Source organism: Citrus sinensis, chromosome 7 (assembly GCF_022201045.2).
Source record: "Citrus sinensis cultivar Valencia sweet orange chromosome 7, DVS_A1.0, whole genome shotgun sequence".
In the NCBI taxonomy this organism is placed as follows: domain Eukaryota; kingdom Viridiplantae; phylum Streptophyta; class Magnoliopsida; order Sapindales; family Rutaceae; genus Citrus; species Citrus sinensis.
In genome coordinates, this window is record NC_068562.1 from 23,889,364 (window position 1) to 23,915,245 (window position 25,882).

At 37.9% G+C, this 25,882-nt stretch overlaps 1 protein-coding gene and 1 non-coding gene across 4 annotated transcripts; one reads left to right on the forward strand and one right to left on the reverse strand.

Annotated features, from left to right (window-relative positions):
- Positions 1–2,219: 2,219 nt before the first annotated feature.
- On the reverse strand, positions 2,220–2,323 carry LOC127898968 (small nucleolar RNA R71). The gene has a single exon (XR_008050736.1). It is a non-coding gene; the product is annotated as a small nucleolar RNA R71 (small nucleolar RNA).
- An 11,847-nt stretch (positions 2,324–14,170) lies between these two features.
- LOC102617118 (putative disease resistance protein At3g14460) lies at positions 14,171–25,730 on the forward strand. 3 transcript variants are annotated; one of them, XM_025102172.2, is made up of 3 exons: positions 14,171–17,099; positions 17,223–17,279; positions 25,591–25,730. In XM_025102172.2, exon 1 carries the CDS (start codon positions 15,560–15,562, stop codon positions 17,084–17,086), a length of 1,527 nt encoding a protein of 508 aa, XP_024957940.1. In that variant the 5' UTR covers positions 14,171–15,559; the 3' UTR covers positions 17,087–17,099; positions 17,223–17,279; positions 25,591–25,730. The 3 variants fall into 3 exon arrangements, with proteins under 3 accessions (XP_024957940.1, XP_052300567.1, XP_024957928.1); XM_052444607.1 differs by having other exon boundaries at positions 25,596–25,730; XM_025102160.2 differs by lacking the exon at positions 25,591–25,730 and adding an exon at positions 18,151–18,444 and having other exon boundaries at positions 14,172–17,099.
- Positions 25,731–25,882: the final 152 nt, after the last annotated feature.

Here is a 25,882-nt window from a genome sequence, read left to right on the forward strand (position 1 = left end):
TATATATTTAACCTTCTTGTGATTTAATTACATGTGTTTTATTTTAATTAAGTATTTTATGTATTTTAGGGGCATTATAGTCATTTCACAATAAAGGAGAGATCAGACGGCAAAACGGACATCACTTTTGAACTCAGAACGGTCGAAAACCTTAGGAGGAGCATAAAAGGAAAAATGGCACTATTCACATGTACGGTACTATTCACGTGTACGGTACTGTATACGTTACTGTTCACGACACTGTTCACATAGACGGATGATGACGTGGCATTGACCGATGATGTGGCATTGACTGATGAGGTGTCACGATCCTGTTGGACTAAAATTCTTATGTACTGTTGATGGTGATGTGGCAGCATATCAGTGGACGAAAAATCTCGCGTACGGTGCATGCATCACACAGGATTATTTTCAACCAAACCGCGTTACTGTTCATCCGGGTCAAACCGCGTTACTGTTCATCCGGGTCAAACCGCGTTACTGTTCAAAGTCGGGTCAAACCGTGTTACTGTTCATCCGCGTGGTCAAACCGTGGACTGTTGACTGATGACGTGGCGCAATCCTGAGCGTCCAAACTGTTTTTAATCCGATGGCCATGATTTACTCCATGTATCTATAAAAAGGGGGCCTCCCCCCCCTAATTTGATATCTCTGAATCCATTTTTGGGATCCATTTTCTGTAATTCCCTCTCCATCTTGTATTTTCTTCGTATTTTAATAAATTTCGATTTTGCCCCTAGTTCAATTATGAGTGGCTAATTTTCTTTCAAGCTTGGGTTGAAGGTGAAGTCTCAACATGTGTCATGGGCTTTATTTGGTAAATTTATTTTCTCTTCCCCTCTAGTTTTTGTGGATGTTTTGACTTTTCGTCGACAAATAATACTAATCTTGTCTAGTACCGCCTTGGTTTCACCGGCCCTCTGGTACAAGGTTATTATTATTTGGCACGATAAGCCCTTAGCACCATATTGATTAGAGCGTGGTTCATGAGGTGTGGATTCCCCCCTCATGATTTAATTGGCATTAATAAGGAATATTTAGCCCATGATGCATGTTGATGCGGATCCGAATACCCAAGTACGTCATTTCAATAGAATTATCTTCAATCTATTCTCGCAATTGCAATTCCAATTTTAGAATTTATTCTCGCCATTTTAATTTAAGTCTTAGCATATTCCAAATCATTTCCACTATAAATCCAACAACCCATTTACAAAATTAATTCTATACACATAATTAAAATCCACCTCCTCGTGGGATCGACACTCGTCACCATTAGTTTATACTACAATAGATTCGTGCGCTTGCGAGTACATTAAAATTTGCACAACAAGTTTTTGGCGCCGTTGCCGGGGAGGTAAGTAATTTTAATTCATAGAATTAATTTTTGTGAATAATTTCTTTTATTTGTTTTCTTGTATTTTTTTTATTATTAAAAAAAAAGAAAAAAAAAGTGAATCTACATTTAAAGGTTAGTATTTCTTTTCTTTTTCTCTTCTTTAAAATTTTGTAATTTAATTTTCCATTTATTTTTCTTTGTAATTTTTTTTTGTTTATCTTATTAATTTAATTTTTAGTTAATTTCTTTCACGTATTTATTTTTGTGTATTTTTATAGAAAGGTTGTAATAGCGCAATAAGGTTAGTATCGTAATTTCTCCCTCTTCTTTATTTTTATTTGTTTTGTTCCCATCTTTATTTTTTGTTTTGTTTGCATCTTTATTTTTATTTTATTTATTTTGCATGCATGGTCGTAGGTCATTATTACCTAATCTTGAACCTATAGACCTTGAATTAGAAAAAACACTTCGCACACACAAACACGTTAAAAATAAAATGGATTTACAAGCACCACAGGAGAGGCCATTTAAGGACTATTTTAGTCCCTTAGCTAATTTGAGCACGTCATGCATAAGATACCCAAATGTAGCTGCTAGGAGTTTTGAATTAAAACCTAGTGTGTTAAATTGTCTCCCTACATTTTATGGCCTAGAAAATGAGGATCCATATAATCATTTGAATGATTTTCATGCCATTTGTCAAACATTCAAATATGAGAATTTTTCAGATGATGATGTTAAACTTAGACTATTCCCATTTTCTTTAAAAGATAGAGCTCGTTCATGGCTTAATACATTGCCTGCTAATAGCATTGCATCATGGGAACAAATGGTTACAAAATTTTTAAATAAATATTTCCCAGTGCATAAAACCAATGCTATTCGCAGGGAAATCTCGGAGTTTACCCAGAAAGATGACGAGCAATTTTTCGAAACATGGGAGCGATTCAATTGGCTACTCTTGAAGTGTCCACATCATGGGTACGAGAAATGGCACCAATGCCAATACTTTTTGGAGGGATTATTGCCGAATGTGCAAGAATGGCTAATGGCAACAAGTGGAGGAGAGCTAATGTCAAAAAGTGCATCAGAGATTTGGGAATTCTTCCAGCGACAAGCGGATAATTCCCAACAACGGAGTCGATCACTCAGGAATACTAGACGAATTAAGGGAGTAAATGAGGTTCAAATTGGCGAGTCAACTTCGGGAATCAAAGAAGTCAAGGAGATGGTTGAAGGTCTTGCTCGACAAATAGCATCGTTATCGACTGCTAAATCAACAGAACCACATGACCATGACTCATACTCAGATCAAGCCAATGCCATAGGTGTAATGAGAAAGCCATCAAATTACAACCCATACTCCAACACATATAACCCTGGATGGAGAGACCACCCCAATTTTTCATGGTCTCAAGGATTCCAACAGAATGGACCAGCAGCTCCAGCTCCACCAATGCAACAAATTCCTCAAGTTCCTCAAGCCTCTCAGCCCCCATTCAGACCATACAATCAGAACCAGAACTACTCTCAACCCAGACCATGGGAGGATGCATTCCAAAATTTCAAGAATGTTACTCACTCCACGATTGAGCAACAGAATCGCACCATTGATGGACTACGAAATGAGTTGAGAGCAGGCTTCAATTCACAAGCCCAATCAGTTTCAAGCCTCGAGAAGATGGTGGGACAACTTGCTTCTTCAGTTCAGACCTTGGCAATGACCGTTGAAAAAGGTAAGTTTCCAAGTCAACCAGTGCCTAACCCTAAAGGAGTACATGAAGCAAGTACCAGTTCACCACAGCAGCATGGAGAGGTCAAAGCAGTAATGACCTTGCGAAAAGGAAAGGAAGTCGACAACAAAGTAGAGATGCCGGTGACAAAAGAAAATCAAATTGTACCTGTGAATGTTGATGACTCATCACCGGAGGAGAAAGAAGAAACCAACCCACGAGAATACGTTCCGAAAGCTCCATTTCCTCAAAGGTTAGCGAAAGGAAAGAAGGGAAAATCCACAGGTGAGATTCTCGAAATCTTCAAACAGGTAAGTGTTAATATCCCTTTGCTTGATGCTATTAAACAAGTTCCATCTTATGCCAAGTTTCTTAAAGACCTTTGTACTAAAAAGAGAAATATGCATGTTCAAAAGAAGGCATTTTTAACAGAAAACGTTAGTTCTATACTCCAACATAAAATTCCTTTAAAATGCAAAGACCCTGGCTCCCCCACTATCTCATGTAGTATAGGGAACCACACAATTGAGAATGCTTTGTTGGATTTAGGAGCTAGTGTAAATTTGTTGCCTTACTCTGTTTTCGTGAAACTTGGACTGGGAGAATTACACCCAACTCCAGTGGTGTTACAGCTTGCAGATCGGTCCACGAAAATACCTCGTGGTATTGTGGAGGACGTGCTTATCCAGGTAGACAAGTTTTATTTTCCTGTTGATTTCATTGTAATTGACACTCAACCAATACAGGACTCAAGGAAGCACATCCCCATTATTCTAGGCCGACCTTTCTTGGCAACTGCAGATGCTCATATTCAATGTAGGACCGAAAATATGCAATTGTCCTTCGGCAACATGACTATGGAGCTAAACATTTTCAACATTGTCAAACAACCTCACAGTGCAGATGATGGAATTGTTGATGTGGATTTAATAGAAACAATAGTTGATAATACTTTTCTTTCAAACCTTAGTGATGATCCTTTACAAACATGTTTAACTCACTTTGGTTTGGATTTTGATATTGACAGATCAGTCGATGAGGTCAACGCCCTACTTGACTCAACACCATCCATGGACACTAATAAATGGAAGTCAAGAGTTGAACAACTAGCACCATCAGAGAAGAAACTCATCCCATCATCAGAATCACCACCGAAACTCGAGCTCAAACCATTACCCAACACTTTGGAATATGCATTTTTGGGAGAAGAAAGTTCTCTGCCGGTAATCATCTCATCATCCCTCAATGATGAACAAAAAGGTAAGTTGTTGGATGTTTTAAAAGAGCACAAAGGAGCATTAGGATGGACCATAGCAGACATCAAAGGTATAAATCCAGTAGACTGCATGCATTACATTCACCTTGATGAAAATGCTAAATCTACTAGGGAAATGCAACGTCGGTTAAATCCTAATATGAAAGAAGTGGTTAGAACTGAAGTCCTTAAGCTATTAGATGCAGGTATCATTTACCCCATTTCTGATAGTTCATGGGTCAGTCCTGTACAAGTTGTCCCCAAAAAGTCAGGAGTCACAGTAGTTACGAATGCCGATAATGAATTGATACCAACTAGAGTAACTACAGGATGGCGTGTATGCATTGATTATAGAAAATTGAATTCTGTCACACGTAAAGATCATTTTCCTTTACCATTTATCGATCAAATGCTTGATAGATTAGCAGGCCACGAATTTTATTGCTTTCTAGATGGTTACTCAGGATATAATCAGATTCCCATAGCACCAAAAGATCAAGAGAAAACTACTTTCACTTGCCCTTTTGGCACATTTGCATATAGGAGAATGCCATTTGGATTATGTAATGCACCTGCTACATTTCAACGATACATGTTAAGCATTTTTTCTGATATGGTTGAACGATTCCTTGAAGTCTTTATGGATGACTTTTCTGTCTTTGGTGACTCGTTTGATCAATGTTTACATCATCTAACGCTAGTTCTGCAGAGATGTATCGAGAAGAATTTGGTCTTAAATTGGGAGAAGTGCCATTTTATGGTAAAACAAGGTATTGTCCTCGGTCACATCATTTCGAGCAAAGGTATTGAGGTGGACAAAGCCAAGGTGGATCTCATTTCTAATCTTCCTTCACCCAAAACAGTCAGAGAAGTAAGATCTTTCCTTGGGCATGCTGGTTTCTATAGACGTTTCATTAAAGATTTTAGCAAAGTTTCTAGACCCTTATGCAATTTACTTGCTAAGGATGTACCTTTTATCTTTAATGATTCATGTCTCATGGCGTTTGAAAAATTAAAACAATTGTTGACATCATCACCCATCATTCAGGCCCCAAACTGGAGCTTACCATTTGAGCTTATGTGTGATGCATCTGATTATGCAGTAGGAGCAGTTTTAGGACAAAGAGTTGATCGAATTCCTCATGTTATTTACTATGCTAGTATGACATTGAATGATGCACAGTTGAACTATTCAACTACTGAAAAAGAAATGCTAGCAGTAGTGTTTGCATTGGAAAAATTTCGATCTTATCTCATTGGTTGTAAAATAATTATATTCACAGATCATGCTGCTCTTAAATATCTTCTCACAAAGAAAGATGCAAAAGCTAGACTAATTCGTTGGGTATTACTTTTGCAGGAATTTGACTTGGAATTCAAAGATAAGAAAGGCACAGAGAATGTTGTGGCGGACCACCTCTCTCGTCTCTATTTTGACACAATTACAGAATCATTACCATTGAATGAGTCATTTCCAGATGAACAATTAATGAATGTGGAAGTATTACCTTGGTATGCTGATATAGTTAATTATCTTGTTACAGGTAAACTTCCAGAGCATTGGACCAAGCGAGATAAGGCTAAATTCTTTGCAGAAATAAAGAATTTCTTTTGGGATGACCCATATTTGTTCAAGTATTGTGCAGACCAAATTGTTAGACGATGTGTCCCTGAAAATGAAATTCAGAATATTCTTTCATTCTGCCATGAACAAGCGTGTGGAGGCCATTTCAGTGCTAAGAAAACAGCTACAAAAGTTTTACAATGTGGTTTCTATTGGCCAACTATATTTCGAGATGCTTACACTTTCTGTTCTTCATGTGATAGGTGTCAACGAATGGGGAGCATTACACGAAGAAACATGATGCCACTAAATCCAATTTTAGTGGTTGAGATTTTTGACGTATGGGGTATCGACTTCATGGGACCCTTTCCCCCTTCTTTTGGCCATCAATACATATTGGTTGGTGTTGACTACGTCTCAAAATGGGTAGAAGCAATTCCATGTAGAACCAATGATCACAAGGTGGTGATAGGATTTTTGAAAAACAACATTGTCTCACGCTTTGGATTCCCTCGAGCAATAATCAGTGATGGTGGTGCCCACTTTTGTAACAAAGCATTCAAAGCACTTTTGACAAAGTATTCAATCACACACAAAGTGGCAACCCCGTATCATCCGCAAACCAGTGGCCAAGTTGAGATATCCAATCGAGAAATAAAGCACATATTAGAAAAGACGGTGAGGCCAGACAGAAAAGATTGGTCATTAAGACTTGATGATGCATTATGGGCATATAGAACGGCTTTCAAGACCCCGATTGGGATGTCACCCTACAGGCTAGTGTATGGAAAAGCTTGCCACCTACCTGTGGAACTCGAACATCGTGCATATTGGGCAATCAAGAAATTCAACTTTGACATGCGGCAAGCCAGCTCAGAAAGAAGATTACAACTGGCAGAACTTGAAGAAATTCGCAATGACGCATACGAAAATGCCAAGATTTACAAGCAACGAATGAAAGTCTTCCATGATAAGCAAATTATGAGAAAATCGTTCACTCCAGGTCAGAAAGTGCTTTTGTTCAATTCTCGCTTGCACCTATTCCCAGGTAAGTTACGCTCTCGTTGGTCTGGTCCCTTTATTGTTCATACTGTTTTTCCACATTGGGCAATTGAAATTAAGGACCCAAAGAACGGTGTCACGTTTAAAGTTAATGGTCAAAGATTAAAGCCATATCTAGAATACCAACCACATGGAGAAGACACCAAAATAAATTTGAGTGACCCACCAGATTTGAATTGATTTTTTCTTTTTGTTGATTTGATTTTTCTTTCTTTCTTTTTATTATTCTTTTGCTAATTGAAATTATTTTTGCATAAGTGTGTTTGTTTTACCATTAAGTTTTTTTTTTCTTATCATTGTTAATCATGAGTACCATACTTAGACCGTTCCTCCTGAACATTCTTAAACCACTTCAACGTGTCAAAACTCATCCCAAAAAGCAGATTCAATTTTGTAAAACACAACGCATTTGGGCTCTACAACCACCAGAGTTAGTAGCTTATGTTGAGGGTTTAGAACGCCAACTCAGAGACATTGAGAGAAGTGTTTACGACATCCAGTTGGAGCTTGAGGTAAATTCAATAAGAGGACGATTTTAATTTTCTTTGTGTGTTTTGATTTGTTTTTCTGTTTGTGTGCTTTAGTTTGTTACCCCGGTGAAGTGGCGGATAACGGTACTCCGTGACAATCAAGTCGGTTACTTCAGTTTCCCACAATAACTGACATTCTGAGGCGAAAGTATGGACAGAAACGAGATTCTAGCGAAGCTTCACAAGCGATTCCCTTCACTTCCTCAGAATGCCCTCCTTACGATCTATAAAGCTCGGTCCGAATGCATGCGATTACTCATGAAGAATAACATACCTGCTGACATCCGTTGGTTAATCGAGGCTAAAGTACGATCGGCAGGTGAGTTACCTCCAAAATTTATTGCATTCATGCCTGGTTGTGGTAAAGGAAATTATGCAAGAAAACGACGAGCTCGAAGAATTTCTGTTGCTTGTCATAAGTGTGCCAGAATGAGTTGCAATAGAAACCCATGTTCTTTAGGAATGGTGTCTGATAACAGGGAAGATAAGATTCAATTCATTAGGGATGGCTTGAATAAGGAGTCATTGGATGATATCCTTTTGTCTCTTGAAACGCATTCCAGTGGATATGTGCAAGGAGCGATTCTCCAGTTATGGCCATTATTCCAGAAAGAGCATGCACGATATAGTCTCGGGAATCTGACTATAAACGACCCTGTTTGCCAGTTTATAAGAAAACTGGATAGGAAGCCTATCCTCGACCCATAGAGGGGGTTCAAGCCGTTTCTGGACGTAAAACCAGAGGAAGATGTGAGCCACAGTCGCAACTACCTGTAAATATCCTTTTACTTTATTGTTATTTTATTTCACTATTGTCTTATTGTTTGCATTATTGTCTTTAATAATTTTATTACTGTTTGCTTCTTCCTTTTTACTGTTTTCTTTTTGACTTGCGAGCCACGTGCTTTACGCGTTATTTGACACTAACATATTACCTCATACACAACCATGACCCACTATCACCGAGACTCTTAAATGTGATTTCTTTTTTGTCAAGCACTCACAAATTGTTTTCGAGAAGTATCACAATGGCAGCTACTCCCAATAGACAATTCAAGAACATTTGTGTGCTTTCTGGATTTACCTATGGCAAACATAAAGAGTTCGTTGAGGCAGCCATAGATCTTGGTCAAAGCATAGCAGCGAGAAAATTACACTTGGTGTATGGAGGAGGTAATCGAGGGTTATCAAAAATGGTCTCAGAAGCAGCTTTTATCAGAGGAAGTCAAGTGTTAGGCATCATCCCAAGAGTCCTAAAACCATTAGGCAGTTCGTCTGACTCATCAACTGGAGAAGAGTTAGTCGTCTCAGGTATGCAAGAAAGAATAACTGAAATGCTTAATTATGCTGATGCTTTTATTTTCCTTCCAGGAGATCTTGCAACACTAGAGGCACTTATGACACTAGCATCTTGGGCCCATCTACACATTCACCAGAAACCCATCGGTTTGTTAAATGTCAATAACTTTTATGATGGCTTTATCGCATTTCTTAACCATGCAATAAAAAACTATTTCATTCCCTCTAATGCGAAAAAACTCTTTATTTGTGCTCACACTGCTAATGAGCTACTTGATATGTTACAAGCTTATCGACCGGAGCCAGACCCCTGGACCTTTGTGTTGGAGCGTCCAAATAATGATGGTAACAGTAGCCGCAGTAAGAAGTACAAATTAGATTTAACTCTCCGCCTGTAAATATTTTCTTCTGTGTTGCACCACCCAGGTGATGTCTTCTAAACTCTACTTCTTTCATTTCAAACATTGAGGACAATGTTTCGTTCTAGTTGGGGGGAGGGAATAGTCGACAATTGTGGAATTTTGGTTAAGTTTTTACTAATTTTTTGTTGTAGAAACTAACTGTTGCTAACTTTTTGTGTTGAAGATGGCTGAATATGGAGTGTAGTTACTCTAGAAACGCATCTTCATTGTTTGAAAAAAAAAATTCAAAAAAAAAAAAAACAATTCAGACATTTTCTTTTTCTTTATTATGTGTTTATGTTTATTTTTCTTCTTTAATTTCTCCTCTATAAATATACATTTTCCAACTTTTGAGTCGAAGATGGCTGAATATGGAGTGTAGTTCCTCTAGAAACGCATCTTCTTTTAAAAAAAAAAAAATCATTTTCGTTTTCTATCATTTTACGTGTAACTTTTCTAATTAGTTTTTATACATCATTTTCACATTTCTGCATGCATATTTTCCTTTCATGTTTAGAATAGGTTGGGGGGTAGAATGATGTTTAAAAAATCATATTTTCCTTTCATGTTTAGAATAGGTTGGGGGGTAGAATGATGTTTAAAAAAAAAAAATGTGTGATTTGTTTTAACATTGGATGACATGATTAATTTCAAATTTTAGTATTTGTATTATCTTTGGTCTTAAGTGATGTTACGCTATGTTTGCTACTTTACATGTTGATGTCGGAGACAAATGTGAGTTGCTTGAAGGAATGAACATGTCATAATAAGTACCAAGTGAGTTTTTGAACCTATTATTTTTCTTGGAGAATAACCCTTTTGCCCACTCTTTATACAGCTTAGCAGTTTATTATTTTATACACGATCTCTAAATTACTTTTGAGTTAACCCTTAAAAAAAAAATTGTAAAATAAAAAAAAAGAGAAAAAAAGAAAAAGAAAAAAGAGTGTTTTGCTACATTTGGAGGCCCATCTAACTAGTAGATATGGAAGATTATTTAGAGCCCTAAAAGACGATGGAGAGGCCATCTTTGATCCGTTTGAGCCTTTCAAGCCATCCCTTTTATTTAATATCCATAGTTAACCCTTTTGAGCTTTTAAAAAATAAAAAAAATAAATTAAAAAAAAAACCTTTTCTTTGTCAACTTATCATCTTGACCCACTCCGATTTGGAGTATTACCCGATATCTTATAAGTTCCATCACCTATTTATGTTTGAGAAAATGTAAATAATTATTTTGTTCAGTGAAGTTATGCCAAATAAAAAAAACAAAAACAAAAACAAAAACAAAAGTTGTTGTTTCAAAAGAATAAAAATAGGTGAAATCCACCTTGCAACTTCCAAAAAAAAAAAAAAAATTCTCTGCATTTTTCTCAAACATACACTTTGTTTTCCTTATTTTCCTTCTTTGTTAGCCATGTCCCTAGCCTACGTTTCGTCCTAATAAAAGTCCTTCTTGATTTTAGGGAATTATAGTTTGAAGTAGAAGCTAGTTATATGGGCTAAAAAGATGTAGTGATGCATAATTAAAAAAAAAAAAAGATAAATAAAGTGGGTTGACTAACATTTTATTTGACTTGAGATCGTATTATTTCTAAGCTGAGGGCATATTTATTTCATCTTGGTGAGAGTATGTGATATCACTTCTTTATTATTTTCTCTCTCAATTACCATTCATTGGAGTGACTATTTTTATTGGGATTAATTTATTTGTGAGAGTGTCACTACTTCCAGTGAGATTTTGGGGTTTGACATGTCATTCTTGAGAGTAGCTAAAACAAAGTCTACTGGGCTAATTCATGTGGATGGTTGATGTGGGTGTGATGTTGCTTTAGACTGGAGATAATGCTTATACTTTTATTTGATTGCTATCATTAATCTGATGGAATAAATACGAGTGTTTCTATTAAAACAAACAAAAAATTATTTTGAATTTGAATTTTGTTTTCGCTTTATTTGCTAGGGACTAGCAATAAGCTGGTTGGGGGGTGTGTTGAGTGTTAGAAAATGCATATTTATAAAGGAGAAAACCGTCATTTTACATTTTAAGTCTTACTAACAACCCTTACTTTTATATATTTAACCTTCTTGTGATTTAATTACATGTGTTTTATTTTAATTAAGTATTTTATGTATTTTAGGGGCATTATAGTCATTTCACAATAAAGGAGAGATCAGACGGCAAAACGGACATCACTTTTGAACTCAGAACGGTCGAAAACCTTAGGAGGAGCATAAAAGGAAAAATGGCACTATTCACATGTACGGTACTATTCACGTGTACGGTACTGTATACGTTACTGTTCACGACACTGTTCACATAGACGGATGATGACGTGGCATTGACCGATGATGTGGCATTGACTGATGAGGTGTCACGATCCTGTTGGACTAAAATTCTTATGTACTGTTGATGGTGACGTGGCAGCATATCAGTGGACGAAAAATCTCGCGTACGGTGCATGCATCACACAGGATTATTTTCAACCAAACCGCGTTACTGTTCATCCGGGTCAAACCGCGTTACTGTTCATCCGGGTCAAACCGCGTTACTGTTCATCCGGGTCAAACCGCGTTACTGTTCAAAGTCGGGTCAAACCGTGTTACTGTTCATCCGCGTGGTCAAACCGTGGACTGTTGACTGATGACGTGGCGCAATCCTGAGCGTCCAAACTGTTTTTAATCCGATGGCCATGATTTACTCCATGTATCTATAAAAAGGGGGTCTCCCCCCCCTAATTTGATATCTCTGAATCCATTTTTGGGATCCATTTTCTGTAATTCCCTCTCCATCTTGTATTTTCTTCGTATTTTAATAAATTTCGATTTTGCCCCTAGTTCAATTATGAGTGGCTAATTTTCTTTCAAGCTTGGGTTGAAGGTGAAGTCTCAACATGTGTCATGGGCTTTATTTGGTAAATTTATTTTCTCTTCCCCTCTAGTTTTTGTGGATGTTTTGACTTTTCGTCGACAAATAATACTAATCTTGTCTAGTACCGCCTTGGTTTCACCGGCCCTCTGGTACAAGGTTATTATTATTTGGCACGATAAGCCCTTAGCACCATATTGATTAGAGCGTGGTTCATGAGGTGTGGATTCCCCCCTCATGATTTAATTGGCATTAATAAGGAATATTTAGCCCATGATGCATGTTGATGCGGATCCGAATACCCAAGTACGTCATTTCAATAGAATTATCTTCAATCTATTCTCGCAATTGCAATTCCAATTTTAGAATTTATTCTCGCCATTTTAATTTAAGTCTTAGCATATTCCAAATCATTTCCACTATAAATCCAACAACCCATTTACAAAATTAATTCTATACACATAATTAAAATCCACCTCCTCGTGGGATCGACACTCGTCACCATTAGTTTATACTACAATAGATTCGTGCGCTTGCGAGTACATTAAAATTTGCACAACACCGGCCTCCTACTAGGAGCATAAGGCTATTCCTGCTAGAGGTTGAAGTGGGTAGACCCAGTCCATGGTGGTTGGCAAGACGTACACTCCTATCCAGAAATCAATTACGATAGTAAAGCACCCACTTCCGAGAGTGGAGGGAGGTGATGGACGTGGATCGTAGGAAGGGCCGGATTCAAAGGAAGGCTATAAAAGGGTAATCAACGAAGGTAAATGGGTTAGACTTTTTGAGATTAGAGCCTAGGAAAAGAGTTTTCTATTGAGAGATCATAAAATAGCCATAAGATTAGTGTCCGTGTTTCTCAGAAAGACAAACCTACATTTCTGACTTGAGCGTCAGAGGGTTTATGCTGGGAAAACACCCAGCGTGCTCTGACCAGTTTGTGTGTACGCAGGAGTCTACAGAGAGGAAGTCTTATGAGGAGAGATCCTGGTCGCAGAGCGAGTTAGTTGAGGAGAGATCATGGTCGTGGACGAGCAGAAAACCATAATCTCACATTAACACATAATGATTGATTCCACTCTTCCCATAATGAATGAAAATGTAATTATAGAAATTTCTTGCCTAGAGATGAAGAAGGCATCGAATGAATACAGTATAGAACATGTGAATGTATTATTTTTTGTAATTTCCAAGGAACATTTATAATAATTGATTTCTATATAAATATTGTTGGTATAAGTTTCTACGGAAACCACCCATAATTTACTAGAAATCCAAAGCAAATAAGTTTGATAATTTTATAGATAATTTTTCCCGTACATTCATTAATATAAAACAACCACGAGAGCTAGCTCAAGAGACATCTAACAACAACGGATATGATTAATTATATTCCGACAAATGGGAATGAATAAATTAATTTTCGCCAATAAGTTTCAAATGAAAGATCAAGCCGAATTACAATAATTATTAAATATCATAATGAAAAAGAAAAGCAATGATTCTAAAACGTACGTTGTCCAACAGAAAAGGAAAAGCAAGAGCTGATGGGGATTTCGAGTCCAAAGAAATTTAACAAAGCTAGCACAAGCGAATTGATTAACAACAACGTTTGGTATCTCAATTTGATGTTGGAATACGAAACTTAAAATTCTTAACTTTGTTTAAAATATGAAACTTAAAATTCTTAACTTCGTTTTAAAGCTTGTGGTTTTTATTACACTTTGCGTATTACGTGAAATATTCGTTAATCCATAATTAATAGTAGGGATGACAATTTTTTTTGATGGGATGTGATCTATTTGGGATAGGATTGAAACATATTTTTATCTCATAAAAAAATTTAGGGACGGGAGTGAGATATTTTTTTTATCCCACTTACATATACGGGATGAGAGTGAGATTGACAAATTCCATCCCATTCTGTCTCATTGCCAACTAAGAATGAGAATTTTTACAAGTGGGATGGGATCCAACAGAATCCCATTTCTTTTGGGACGAGATTGAGATATATTTTTATTTCAAAAAAAATATAAGAACAGAAATGAGACTTTATCCCACTTATATATACAAAACGAGACTGAAATTGATAAATTTGATACCATTCGGTCCCATTGCCAACCCTAATTAGTAGTATAAGAGGAATTGGAAGGTTGGCACTTGGTAGCATTTTCAAAAGTCACAACCACAACAAAAAACGCACATACATTTTCCATCTTAAATTCGCCAACTTTCAAAATGGTTGACGCGATGGTTTCCTTTGTCTTGGAGTAGCTGATTTCAACGGCTCTTGATGAGGCCAAACAACAAGTGAGACTAGTGACGGGTGTTGGAAAAAAAGTGGAAAAGCTTAAACGTAACTTTCGAGCCATTCAAGCCGTACTGGTTGATGCTGAGCGAAGACAAGTGAAGGAGGAAAGTGTTAGACTCTGGCTGGATGAGCTCAAAGATGCATCCTACGACATGGAGGATGTCTTGGATGAGTGGAACACTACAAGACTCAAATTGCTAATCGAGGGTGTTGATGCGAATGCTCTTGCTCCTAAGACGCCAGTATGTTCCTTCTTTCCTCTTGCCTCTTGCTCTGGTTTCAAACAAATCTTCCTGCGTCGTGATATTGCTAAGAAGATAAAAGACATGAATGAAAATTTAGATGGGATTGCCCGACAAAAAGATATGTTTAGTTTGAGTGTCATTAGAAGTAACGAGGAGAAATCTGAGCGCATCCCAAGTACTTCCTTAATTGATGTGTCTGAAGTGCGAGGTCGGGATGAGGAAAAGAATACTCTAAAAAGCAAGTTATTATGTGAGAGTAGTGAACAACAAAATGCCGTCCAGGTCATCTCTCTAGTAGGGATGGGCGGTATTGGCAAGACTACGCTTGCTCAATTTGCTTACAATGATAACGATGTGATTAATCATTTTGAGAAAAGGATATGGGTGTGTGTCTCAGACCCTTTTGATGAATTTAGGATTGCAAAAGCGATCGTTGAAGCTTTAGAAGGTAGTACTCCAAGTTTAGGGGAGCTCAATTTGCTTCTAGAACGTATATATGCATCTATTGCAAGAAAAAAATTCCTTCTTGTTTTAGATGATGTATGGACAGAAGATTACAATAAATGGGAAACATTTCAGCGTTGTCTAAAAAATGGGCTCCGTGGAAGTAAGATTCTTGTTACCACTCGTAAGATGACAGTTGCTCAAATGATGCAGTCAAATGACGTTATCTTAATTAGAGAATTGTCTGAACAAGCTTGCTGGTCGTTATTTGAACAATTAGCTTTTTTTGGTAGACCTCGTTCTGAGTGTGAACAATAAATTGAAATTGGCAGAAAAATTGTAGGCAAGTGCAAAGGCTTGCCACTTGCTGCCAAAACCATCGGGAGTCTCTTGCGGTTTAAAAGAAGCTCAAGAGAGTGGCAAAGTATTTTAGATAGTGAGATAGGGCAACTAGAAGAGTTTGAAAGAGGTCTTTTGCCCCCACTCCTATTGAGTTATAACGACATGCCATCCGTAATAAAATGGTCTTTCTCGTATTGTGCAATCTTTCCGAAAGACTACAATATAGAAAAAGATGAATTGATTAAATTGTGGTTAGCTCAAGGTTATATTAGGCCAAAGGAAAATAAAGAGTTGGAGATGATTGTTGAGGAGTATTTTGACTATTTAGCCGCAAGATCTTTCTTCCAAGAGTTTGAGAGAGAGCATACTGAGGGTCTCGTTGTACGCTGCAAGATGCATGATATAGTGCATGATTTTGCACAATATCTCACTAAAAATGAATGTTTGTCAATAGAAGCCAATGGTGATCATCCATTGTCATTGATAAACAATTCTGTGGAGAAAGTTCGCCATTCGATGTTAAAGCTTGGCTACGACTCATTTCCTGATTCCATATTTAGTGCCAAGAAGTTACGGAGCTTTTTAATTCATTCCACAAATAAAGACTTAATTTCACCGGTCCTGCCTGTCTTATTTGATCAACTCACATGTTTAAGGACATTAAAAATAACTGGAATAAGTGGAGAGAAACATTATTTCAGAATAATTGTTGAAATTCCAAAGGAGATAAAAAAACTGATTCATTTGAGATTCCTTAAATTGGTTTGGCTAGATATAGAAGAACTGCCTGAAACATGCTGTGAGTTATTTAACGTGCAAACGTTAGAAGTTTTAGATTGCAGAAGTTTCAGAAGATTACCACAAGGATTTGGGAAGTTAGTGAATCTGAGGAATTTAAGTAAGTTTATTGTGAGTAGAAGTGGAGGGTCTAAATTGGAGGATCTGAGACAGCTGAAACACCTCAGAGGATCTCTTAAGATTCAAGGGTTGGGAAATGTGAGAGATGCTGATGAGGCTAAATCTGCAGAGCTTGAGAAAAAGAAGAATCTCCTTGATTTGGTATTAAGTTTTGATGGTGGTCAAAGAATTGGTGATGTAAACGATAAAGCAATTATTGAAGCCTTGCAACCACCTCCAAACATTGAGTCATTAAGGATAGAATATCACTACATAGGCATTAGTGGGTGGCCCAGTTGGATAGTAACATTGAACAAGCTGAAGAAGTTAGTACTCTACCAATTCTATCTCTGTGATACTATGCCTCCTTTGGGAAAATTGGCATCCCTTGAAATACGCGAAATAAGAGGTAATTGGAATGTGAAAAGAGTGGGTGATGAATTTTTGGGAGTGGGAAGTGGAGATCATCTTCATGGCATCGGCACATCTTCCTCGGTTATTGCCTTCCCCAAATTAAAACAAGTCCTATTTTATAATATATGTCATTGGGAAGAATGGGATTTAGGAAAAGGTGACAGCATTACAATCATGCCTCAACTAAAGAAATTGGAGTTTGAGCGTTGTATGGAACTGAAGTCAGTGCCAGAACAACTTCTTCGGAGCACAACGCTGGAGGAATTGAGCATTGTGGAGTGTCCTATTTTAGTTGAACGTTACAAAAAGTACACAGGACAGGATTGGTCACTGGTCTCTCACATTCCTAGCATCAAAATTGGTGGTTATTACGGTTGACCCACTTCCACTGGTATTTCCTTCTCTTCCCAGTTCCTTTTTAACTTAATCTAATTTAACTTTCTAGTACTTATTTGTAATCCAAGAAGATATTTAATTTGTTCATCTTTATGGTTGCAACACTTATTACATGCAGCTATATATGAGAACCAGTTTTCAGAATCAATTGGCTGCAGTTACATTTAAATCCCAGGTATTTTATTCTCTTGCTTCCTTTGTTTTTATTTTTACTCATTTTTTGTAATTTTATTCAGATACATTGAATCAAATTCTCTATCAGATATGTTATCTGGTGAAGAATATGCAACACCCCTTTTTAACTTTTAAAATTTTAATTTCGGATTGAAAAAATAAACGGTCACTTTAACCTTATTTTCTTCAAAGAAAATTAGTTGGTTGATACTTAATTGATTGAGATGGTGTTAAGTTTTCAGGGATTTTTCTCTAGTTAAGTTCTTTAATGAAAGTCTTAGTCAGAACCAAGGAATGTGAGTTGTTGAATTTAGTTTCTTTTCTATTAGCAAATATGGATTCTCAGGTGCAATTAAAATATTAAGGTATATTAATCATTTTACAGGTTTTTCCTCCGCGAGTAAAAATTTTCATCAAGCATGACTTGGTTCTTGAGTAATTCACATCTAATGTTGATGTGTAAAATATGAACAGAGGTGATATTTTGTAGAAAACTTAATTGGTACTTAGAATCTGCATAAGCGGAAATTTTGATCATGATGCTCTCAGTTTTTGTATCATTTCAAGTTTACAATTCTCAACTACCTTACCAAGGCTTGTCTTGTAAGCATTAACTATGAAATGATCCTTCATTATTTCACCATCCTTAGCTTTTTCAAAATGTATAAAGTTAGGCAAAAGCCATTGATTATCTTCATGAGAAGGCGTTTATTCATAAAATAATAGCATAGAAAGAGTTTTTTTTTTTTTAAAAAAAAAAAGCATAGAAAGAGTTGGATTTAACTGAAGTTACATTTTTTGGCCACAAGGATGTTGAAGATATCACATTAATCATGATGTTATTGATGAGTAAAATCTTCCCTGATGAACAGTTGATAAATGAACAATACATCCTTCGGAAATTGAGGTTTTATTTAGGGCACAGCAGTGGTGAATGTGCAGTGTCAAAGCAGCATGAGATACGTTGTGTGTGACTGGCTTCAATTGTTAACTCAAAAAACGAATATTTCTAGTCTCAAGAGCACTTTTATGCAACCAGCCGGAGATACAGAGAAGAAGCTGTCCAAACGATGAGTCTTTTTCATAAGAATAAAAGGCAAGAGGATAGTGCCGGATCCAAACATAGTTTTAAAAGCTTACAGAATTACTGGTTGCACCAAGTAGGGAGATGAATAGGGATGGCAATGGGGAGGGGAGGGGAGGGAACCAATCTCCCCGTACCCGTCCCCTCCCCGTCCCCGTCAGAATTACTTGAGAGAATCCTTATCCCCTCCCTGAATAACAACAGGGGATCCCCAAAGGTCCCCGATTCCCGAATAACTAATACATTTTTTGTTTTCGATTTTGAATTAATCATATTAAAACACAAAATTCAAATAAAAGTAAAGTTTGAAATATATCTTACATTAATATCCATTACAAAAGGCATATACATTAAATTAGTAAGTAACGCAGCATGTAAGGGATACAAAATTTTTTTACAAACTATTGTGAATAAATTAATAGTCTAATACAAAATTGTTACAAATAAAATTGAATTTAGATTCAAAATTAACTTTTTCAATGGTGGCGTGGGCACTTTATAACTGTGGACTATTCCCTTTACATCACAATAGTTAAATCGGAGCAAATCAAGAGCAAATATTAGATTAAATTAGATTAGATTAGATTAAATTAGATATTAACATTATGATTCACTGTGGGCAATTATAACATCTAAAAATAAATAAATAAATAGATTTAAGTTTAAAACATTTAATGAATATTGAAATTAAAACAAAATTTTTGGGCTAATAGAATTTACCCGTTTTTTTAATGTGCTAAATATTTTCAAATTAAAATAAAATTAAAAATTAAAATAGGGAAATGGGTAGGGGATGGGGATTCCACCTCATCCCCGTCCCCTCTCCGAAAAAAAAATTGGATAAAAAGTTTTCCTCATCTCTTCCCCGAATAAGAAATTGGGTATGAAATTATCTCCATACCCTCTCTGAATGGAGAAAATCCCCGAGGGTACCCGTCCCCGTGGGGATTTTTGCCATCCCTAGAGATGAAGGATTTTATGATGCAAAATTGCAGCCATTGGTCTGCACTCTTATTGATCAATATTTATATGTACATAAGAATTACCCTAGTTCACAAGGAAAGGAAATCCTATCTAACTAGGAAACATATCACAACCAATAATATGTGCACGTGACTTGCTATATATATATATATACACAAGTGAGTTAACACCCCCCTCAAGTTGGAGCATGGAGATCACGAATGCCCAACTTGCGAAGAAGGAACTCGAACTCTTTGCTGCCAAGTGCCTTTGTGAAGATATCAGCTAGCTGAATATTAGTAGACACATAGACAGGTCGTATGTTTCTTCGTTGAGTTTCGTCTCGGACAAAATGACAGTCAACTTCGATGTGCTTGGTCTGTTCATGAAACACGGGGTTGGCAGCTAGATGAAGAGCAGCCTGGCTGTCACAATACAGGTGCATGGGCCGTGAATGATCAACTCCGACAGACATCAACAACCCTTTGAGCAACTTGAGCTCACATGTAACTGTTGCCATGGCACGATACTCGGCCTCAGTAGAGGATTGCGCAACGGTGTGTTGTTTCTTAAATTTCCAGGATATAAGAGAGGATCCAAGCATGACAAACCACCCAGATAAAGAACGTCGAGATAAGGGGTAGCTTGCCCAATCAGAATCACACCACCCATAAAGTTGCAAATCACAATCTGAGCTTAAAAACACACCTTGACCAAGGTTACCTTTCAGATAGCGAACTACCCGCAAAGCTGCTTCCCAATATTGCTCCCGCGGCTGCTGCATAAATTGAGAAAGCAAATGAACCGAATAAGACAACTCTGGCCTTGTAGCGGAAAGATAAATTAATATGCCTACAAGTCGTCGATATTTTACAGGATCAGAAAAATAAGGGCCTTCGGCCAAAGCTAGCTGATGATTTGGTTCCAAGGGAAATGGAGCTGGTTTTGCACCAAGTAATCCAGCCTCAGAGATAATATCTAACACATACTTCCGCTGAGACAGGAAGATTCCTGTCGGATTTCTTGTAACTTCAATACCCAAAACATATTTCAATGGACCCAAATCTTTCATATAAAAACAATCACTCAAATGCATCTTGAATACCCGAATAGCTTCATTGTTGTTTCTCGAAATAATTATATCGTCAACATACACAAGCACAAGTAGATGTATGCTATTCCGATGCAAGGTAAAGAGAGAATAATCCGAGCTCGATTGAGCAAAGCCGCTGCCAACTTTGCAAACCAGCAACGTGGAGCTTGCTTTAATCCATATAATGACTTTTTTAGACGACAAACCATTCTAGATTTGTTTGAGGTGAAACCAGGCAGTAAGCGCATGTAAACTTCTTCATTGAGCTCGCCGTGTAAGAAAGCATTGTGAACATCCATATGATGAAGCTCCCAATTCCTAGCTGCAGCAACAGCCAGAAAAGTTCGAACTGTAACAAATTTTGCGACAAGAGCAAATGTCTCTGTGTAATCAATTCCTTCAACTTGCTTGTTCCCAAGGATCACCAAGCGAGCTTTGTATCTTTCAATTGTACCGTCGGCATTGTACTTAATCCGGTACACCCACTTACAGCTTATGGTACGCTTTCCAGGTGGTAGAGACACAACAGTCCATGTGTGATTATTTTCTAGTGCCTGCAATTCAGACTTCATGGCCTCACGCTATCTAAGATCTCTCACAGCTTTAGCAAAAGAGGCAGGCTCAACTTCTGCAGTAATCGCTGCTATAAAAGCACAATGTCGAGCAGAAAAATTATTACAATTCACATAATCAAGTATGGGATAAGGACTACTTGCAGGAAGTGATTAAGCGTGTGAGCATGAAGAAGGCCGCGAAGAGGGACTCAAAAGCTGAACAATATGCAAGACATAATCTTTTAAATTAATTGATTGTTGCCGCTGTTTAAGATAGCGCCCCAACGCCGGTTGTTGTTGCAATGATGTCTCAACAGCCTCAATGCCCCCCTGTCATCAGAAGCATGCTCATCAAGAGTAGGAGAAACGGGTACAAGTGATGAAGTATTAATGGTCTCATGAACATCGCCTGTATCATGTGAAGCAACATGAATCGAATCTGGTGAGACAACAGGAGCACTTAAGTCATGTGATAAATCCTCAGCTAAAATCGGTTCATCATGCTGAGAAGCAGACGTGGCAGTAGCAGTTGGTTCAGTTAGAGCCTTGTAGGGAAATTCATGCTCAACGAACGTTACATCCCGGGAAGTAAAGACTTCAACTAGTGAATTTATCACCGCGATGATCACGATTATAGGCATATGCGAGGCAACCAAATAACCGAATATTTGCATAAGATGGTGCCTTGCCAAATAGTCGTTCATAAGGAGTCTGTTCAAGAAGAACAGAAGGTGTTCGATTGATCAAGTAACAAGCAATTAAGACACATTCACCCCAGAATTCAATTGGTAAGAAAGCCTGAAAGCGCAGAGCGCGAGCAACATTGAGAATGTGTCGATCATTGCGTTCGACTCAACTATTCTGTTGAGAAGTTCCCACACAAGATGTCTGATGATGAATGCCATGCTCAGCAAAGAAATGAGATTAATGCATAAATTATGTCCCATTGTCTATCTGTATGATTTTAATGAGTTTATAGAATTGTCTAGAGATCATACTAAAAAAATTGCGTAATACACACCTAACCTCATTCTTCGCGACTAGCAGATATGTCCAAACACCGCGAGAAAAATCATCAACAATAGTCAAGAAAAAAATGAGCACTACAAGAACTAGCTGTGCGATAAGATCCCCACAAGTCAGAATGAATCAATTCAAAAATATCTGAAGCTTTATTATTACTTAAAAAAAATTTGTCACGACATTGTTTTGCTCGAAAACATACATCACAATTCTGAAAACTAGACAGAAAAGAAGTCGACTCAATGAAAGGGAGCAGCTGAACAACTTTAGAAGAATGATGCCCCAACCTTCGATGCTATAAATCACAAGCTCGGTTGGCAACACTAGACAGAGCGGCGGCCGAACCAATGTCCCAGAAATAATAGAGTCCCTCTCGCTGCTCACCCGCTCCAATCAGCATCCTCGTAATGTGATCCTGTATCACACATAATTGATCAGAAAATTGAATAAAACAATTGGCATCTCAAATCAGTTGCGATACAGAAATTAAATTGCAAGTTAAACTTGGCACAAATAAAACATTATTTAGTCACATGAGGCTAGCAAGCACAATTATTCCTTCTGTATTTGCTATTGTCGCGTTTCCATCAGGCAGGCGAATAAAACAGGGAATAACAGATACAATGTCGCGTAAGATTTTTCTATTTTCTGTCATGTGATGTGAGGCCCCAGTATCAAGAATTCACTCCATTGAATTAAGCTTACCACTGATCCATGAGGTGCTATCTTTTTTACTATCCAAAAGATTAAGCAATGTGTTCCACTGCTCACTGATGAGACCGCTTACGGCTGATTCTGGGAGTTCTCCAGACGGATTGTTATACCCTTTCGCGACTTGAGCAGTGTTGGCCTGAGCAGGACCTCCACGACCACGCCTATTGTTTCCACCATTCTGTTGTGAATTGCCGCGACCACGACCTGCATTCCTAGTGGCTTTCGGCCGTTCACCCCACCATTCGGGATACCCAATAAACTGGAAACAGGAAGATGCTTCATGTCCAGTCTTGTTGCAATAGGTACAAAGTACAAAAAACTTATCCCGATTGTCATGTGATCCTTGCGCGACTTGAACGGCAAATGCTACAGGTTCACTCCGTTCTTTTTTAGCACGTTTCATTGACTGAACCTGCTCCTCCTGAATGAAAATGGCATAGGCACGGTTCAACTTTGGTAGCGGCTCGGTGCTTAGAATATGAGACCGCACACCACCGTACACGGTTTCATCAAGACCCATCAAGAATTGATGTAACTTTTCTTCATCTCGTTTCTTATCCTATTTCCCACCTAGATTACACGTACAATTACCGCATAGACAAGCAGGCGATTGCTCCTAGTTACTCAATTCTTCCCACAACTTCTTGAGTTTCACATAATAATTCAAAATAGTCATACCTCACTGCTTGCAATTCGCCAACTCAGATTTGAGTTGCTGCACACGTGGTCCATTCCCAACAGAGAACCTTTCCTTGATATCATCCCACAGCAACTTAGCAACTTCTGTATAAGTCACAGTAGATCGCAGGTTCAATTCGATTGTATTCTATATCCAGGAGACCAACATTGAATTCACCATCCACCAGTCCTCCAAATCAGCCGAGTCATCAACAGGTTGTTTCACGGTTCCATCAACAAAACTGAATTTCTTCTTGGTGCGCAATGCAGTTCGCATAGCCCTTGCCCACTCATCATAGTTGGTTTCTCGAAGTTGCAATTGAGTGATGATAGTTCTAGGATTATCACTGACCGAGAGGAAGTAAGGAGACATCATTGTCTTGCCCAATCCACTTCCGCCAGCCTCTTTATCTTTTGTTTTTTTTTGAGTTCGGTCTTCCATCACGCTCTGATACCATGAAGGATTTTACGATGCAAAACTGCAGCCATTGGTCTGCACTCTTATTGATCAATATTTATATGTACATAAGAATTACCCTAGTTCATAAGGAAAGGAAATTCTATCTAACTAGGAAATATATTGTTTAGGGAATGAAATAAGGTGACTAAGATAAAGGTGTTTGCTCATACATTATCGTGCTCTCCTCAAAGTAAAAGTGAGCAAATGGTCGAGCACATCACCTCGACCAGGATGTTATTGGTCACCTCGGCCAGAATAATATGTGGTGATCTCGAGCACATCACCTCGACCAGAATGTTATTGGTCACCTCGAGCCGATCACCTCGACTAGGATGTTACTGGTCACCTCGACCAAAATAATATGTGGTGATCTCGAGCACATCACCTCGACCAGGATGTTATTGGTCACCTCAAGCCGATCAACTCGACTAGGATGTTATTGGTCACCTCGACCAGAATAATATATGGTGATCTCGAGCACATCACCTCAACCAGGATGTTATTGGTCACCTCGACCATAATAATATGTGGTGACCTTGAGCACATTTCCTCGACCAGGATGTTATTGGTCACCTCGACTAGAAAGTTATCAGGAAGCACGATTCAGTCAAAACATTTTCTCCAAAATATTAGGGACCATATTCTTAGTGGGCTGAAAATTAGTAGTTTTCTTGAGAATTCTAGGGGAGAGGATAAAAACCGTTATAGTTTCCTATAAAAACCCTAGGAATGGGAAGGAAAAAGGGGGGATTCTTGGAGCTCTCTCTCCCTCTCTCTGGGCAACTGAACCCATTGGACCTTTTTCTCCCTCTACCACTGGAAAATTTCTTTTTCGCTTATGATTTCTTTAAGATTAATTATTCTCAATTATTTTCCTTTAAATTTACTTAAAAGCTTTTTTGTTTAAAGCAATCATAATTAAGCCACATGAATTGTGGTATGGGTTTTTCTAAGTAAGACCCAAATCGCTGACTTGAGCGTCGAAGGGTTCTCGCCGGAAAAACTTCTGACACCTCCTGACTGTTGGTTGTGCTCACAGGCTCACAGGTTATCTGCTCATGGATCGTCTACTCATGGATTGTCTGCTCATGGGTTGTCTGCTCATGGATTTTCTGCTCATGGGTTGTCTGCTCATGGGTTGTCTGCTCATGGAGATTCTGCTCATGGGTTGTCTGCTGATGGATTGTCTACTCATGAGTTCTCTGCTCATGGATCGTCTGCTCATGGATCATCTGCTCATGGATTGTCTGCTCATGGGTTATCTGCTTATGGATCGTTTGCTCATGGATTATCTTCTCATGGATTGTCTTCTCATGGAACATCTGCTCATAGAAAATCTGCTCATTGTGCTAACTAATTAGTGGCTTCCCACCAAACAAATTTAATGCTGATGCAGGGATCTGAGATTCGATCAACTCATCTGGATTTCGGCATCAACACATATCACAACCAATAATATATAAACGTGACTTGCTATATATGTACACACGTGAGTTAACAGGAGATGATGCATCAGAATCATTCCGTAGTGGTCTAGCCTTAGCAGCGAAAGCAGTTCAGCCAGCATTCCCCACTTCTCCGACTGTTGCTGAAAGCTGGGCAAACTTTTACTGAACCGACTATTGAACCGACTATTATTGAATAGGTTGCTGCTCCTACGAGGACTCTATTCTTTATCTTTCCAATGAAAAGCACATCAGCACACCAATGTCTGATTCTTATGTCATTTTCGTTAATATGCAGAACAGGTTTTGCTACTCATCCTAGCTTTCCTGGGAATACAGAATCCTGAGGCAAAAGCATGGACGGCAAAATGTGGACTCTGCAGCTGTATTTTGTTGTACTGTCTTATCTGACTTGTGGATACAAATAATGGATTTGGTAAGCCATTGTTTAATTTTAGAGCTGTGTGGACTGAAACGAGTTGGTTCATTACTTCAATTGCTCTGCTATATATTTAGCAGGATTTATTTTCTCAGATTTATGTTATGTAGGTAAGTTTGACATCATCTTGTCTATAAGACCTTTTTTTCCC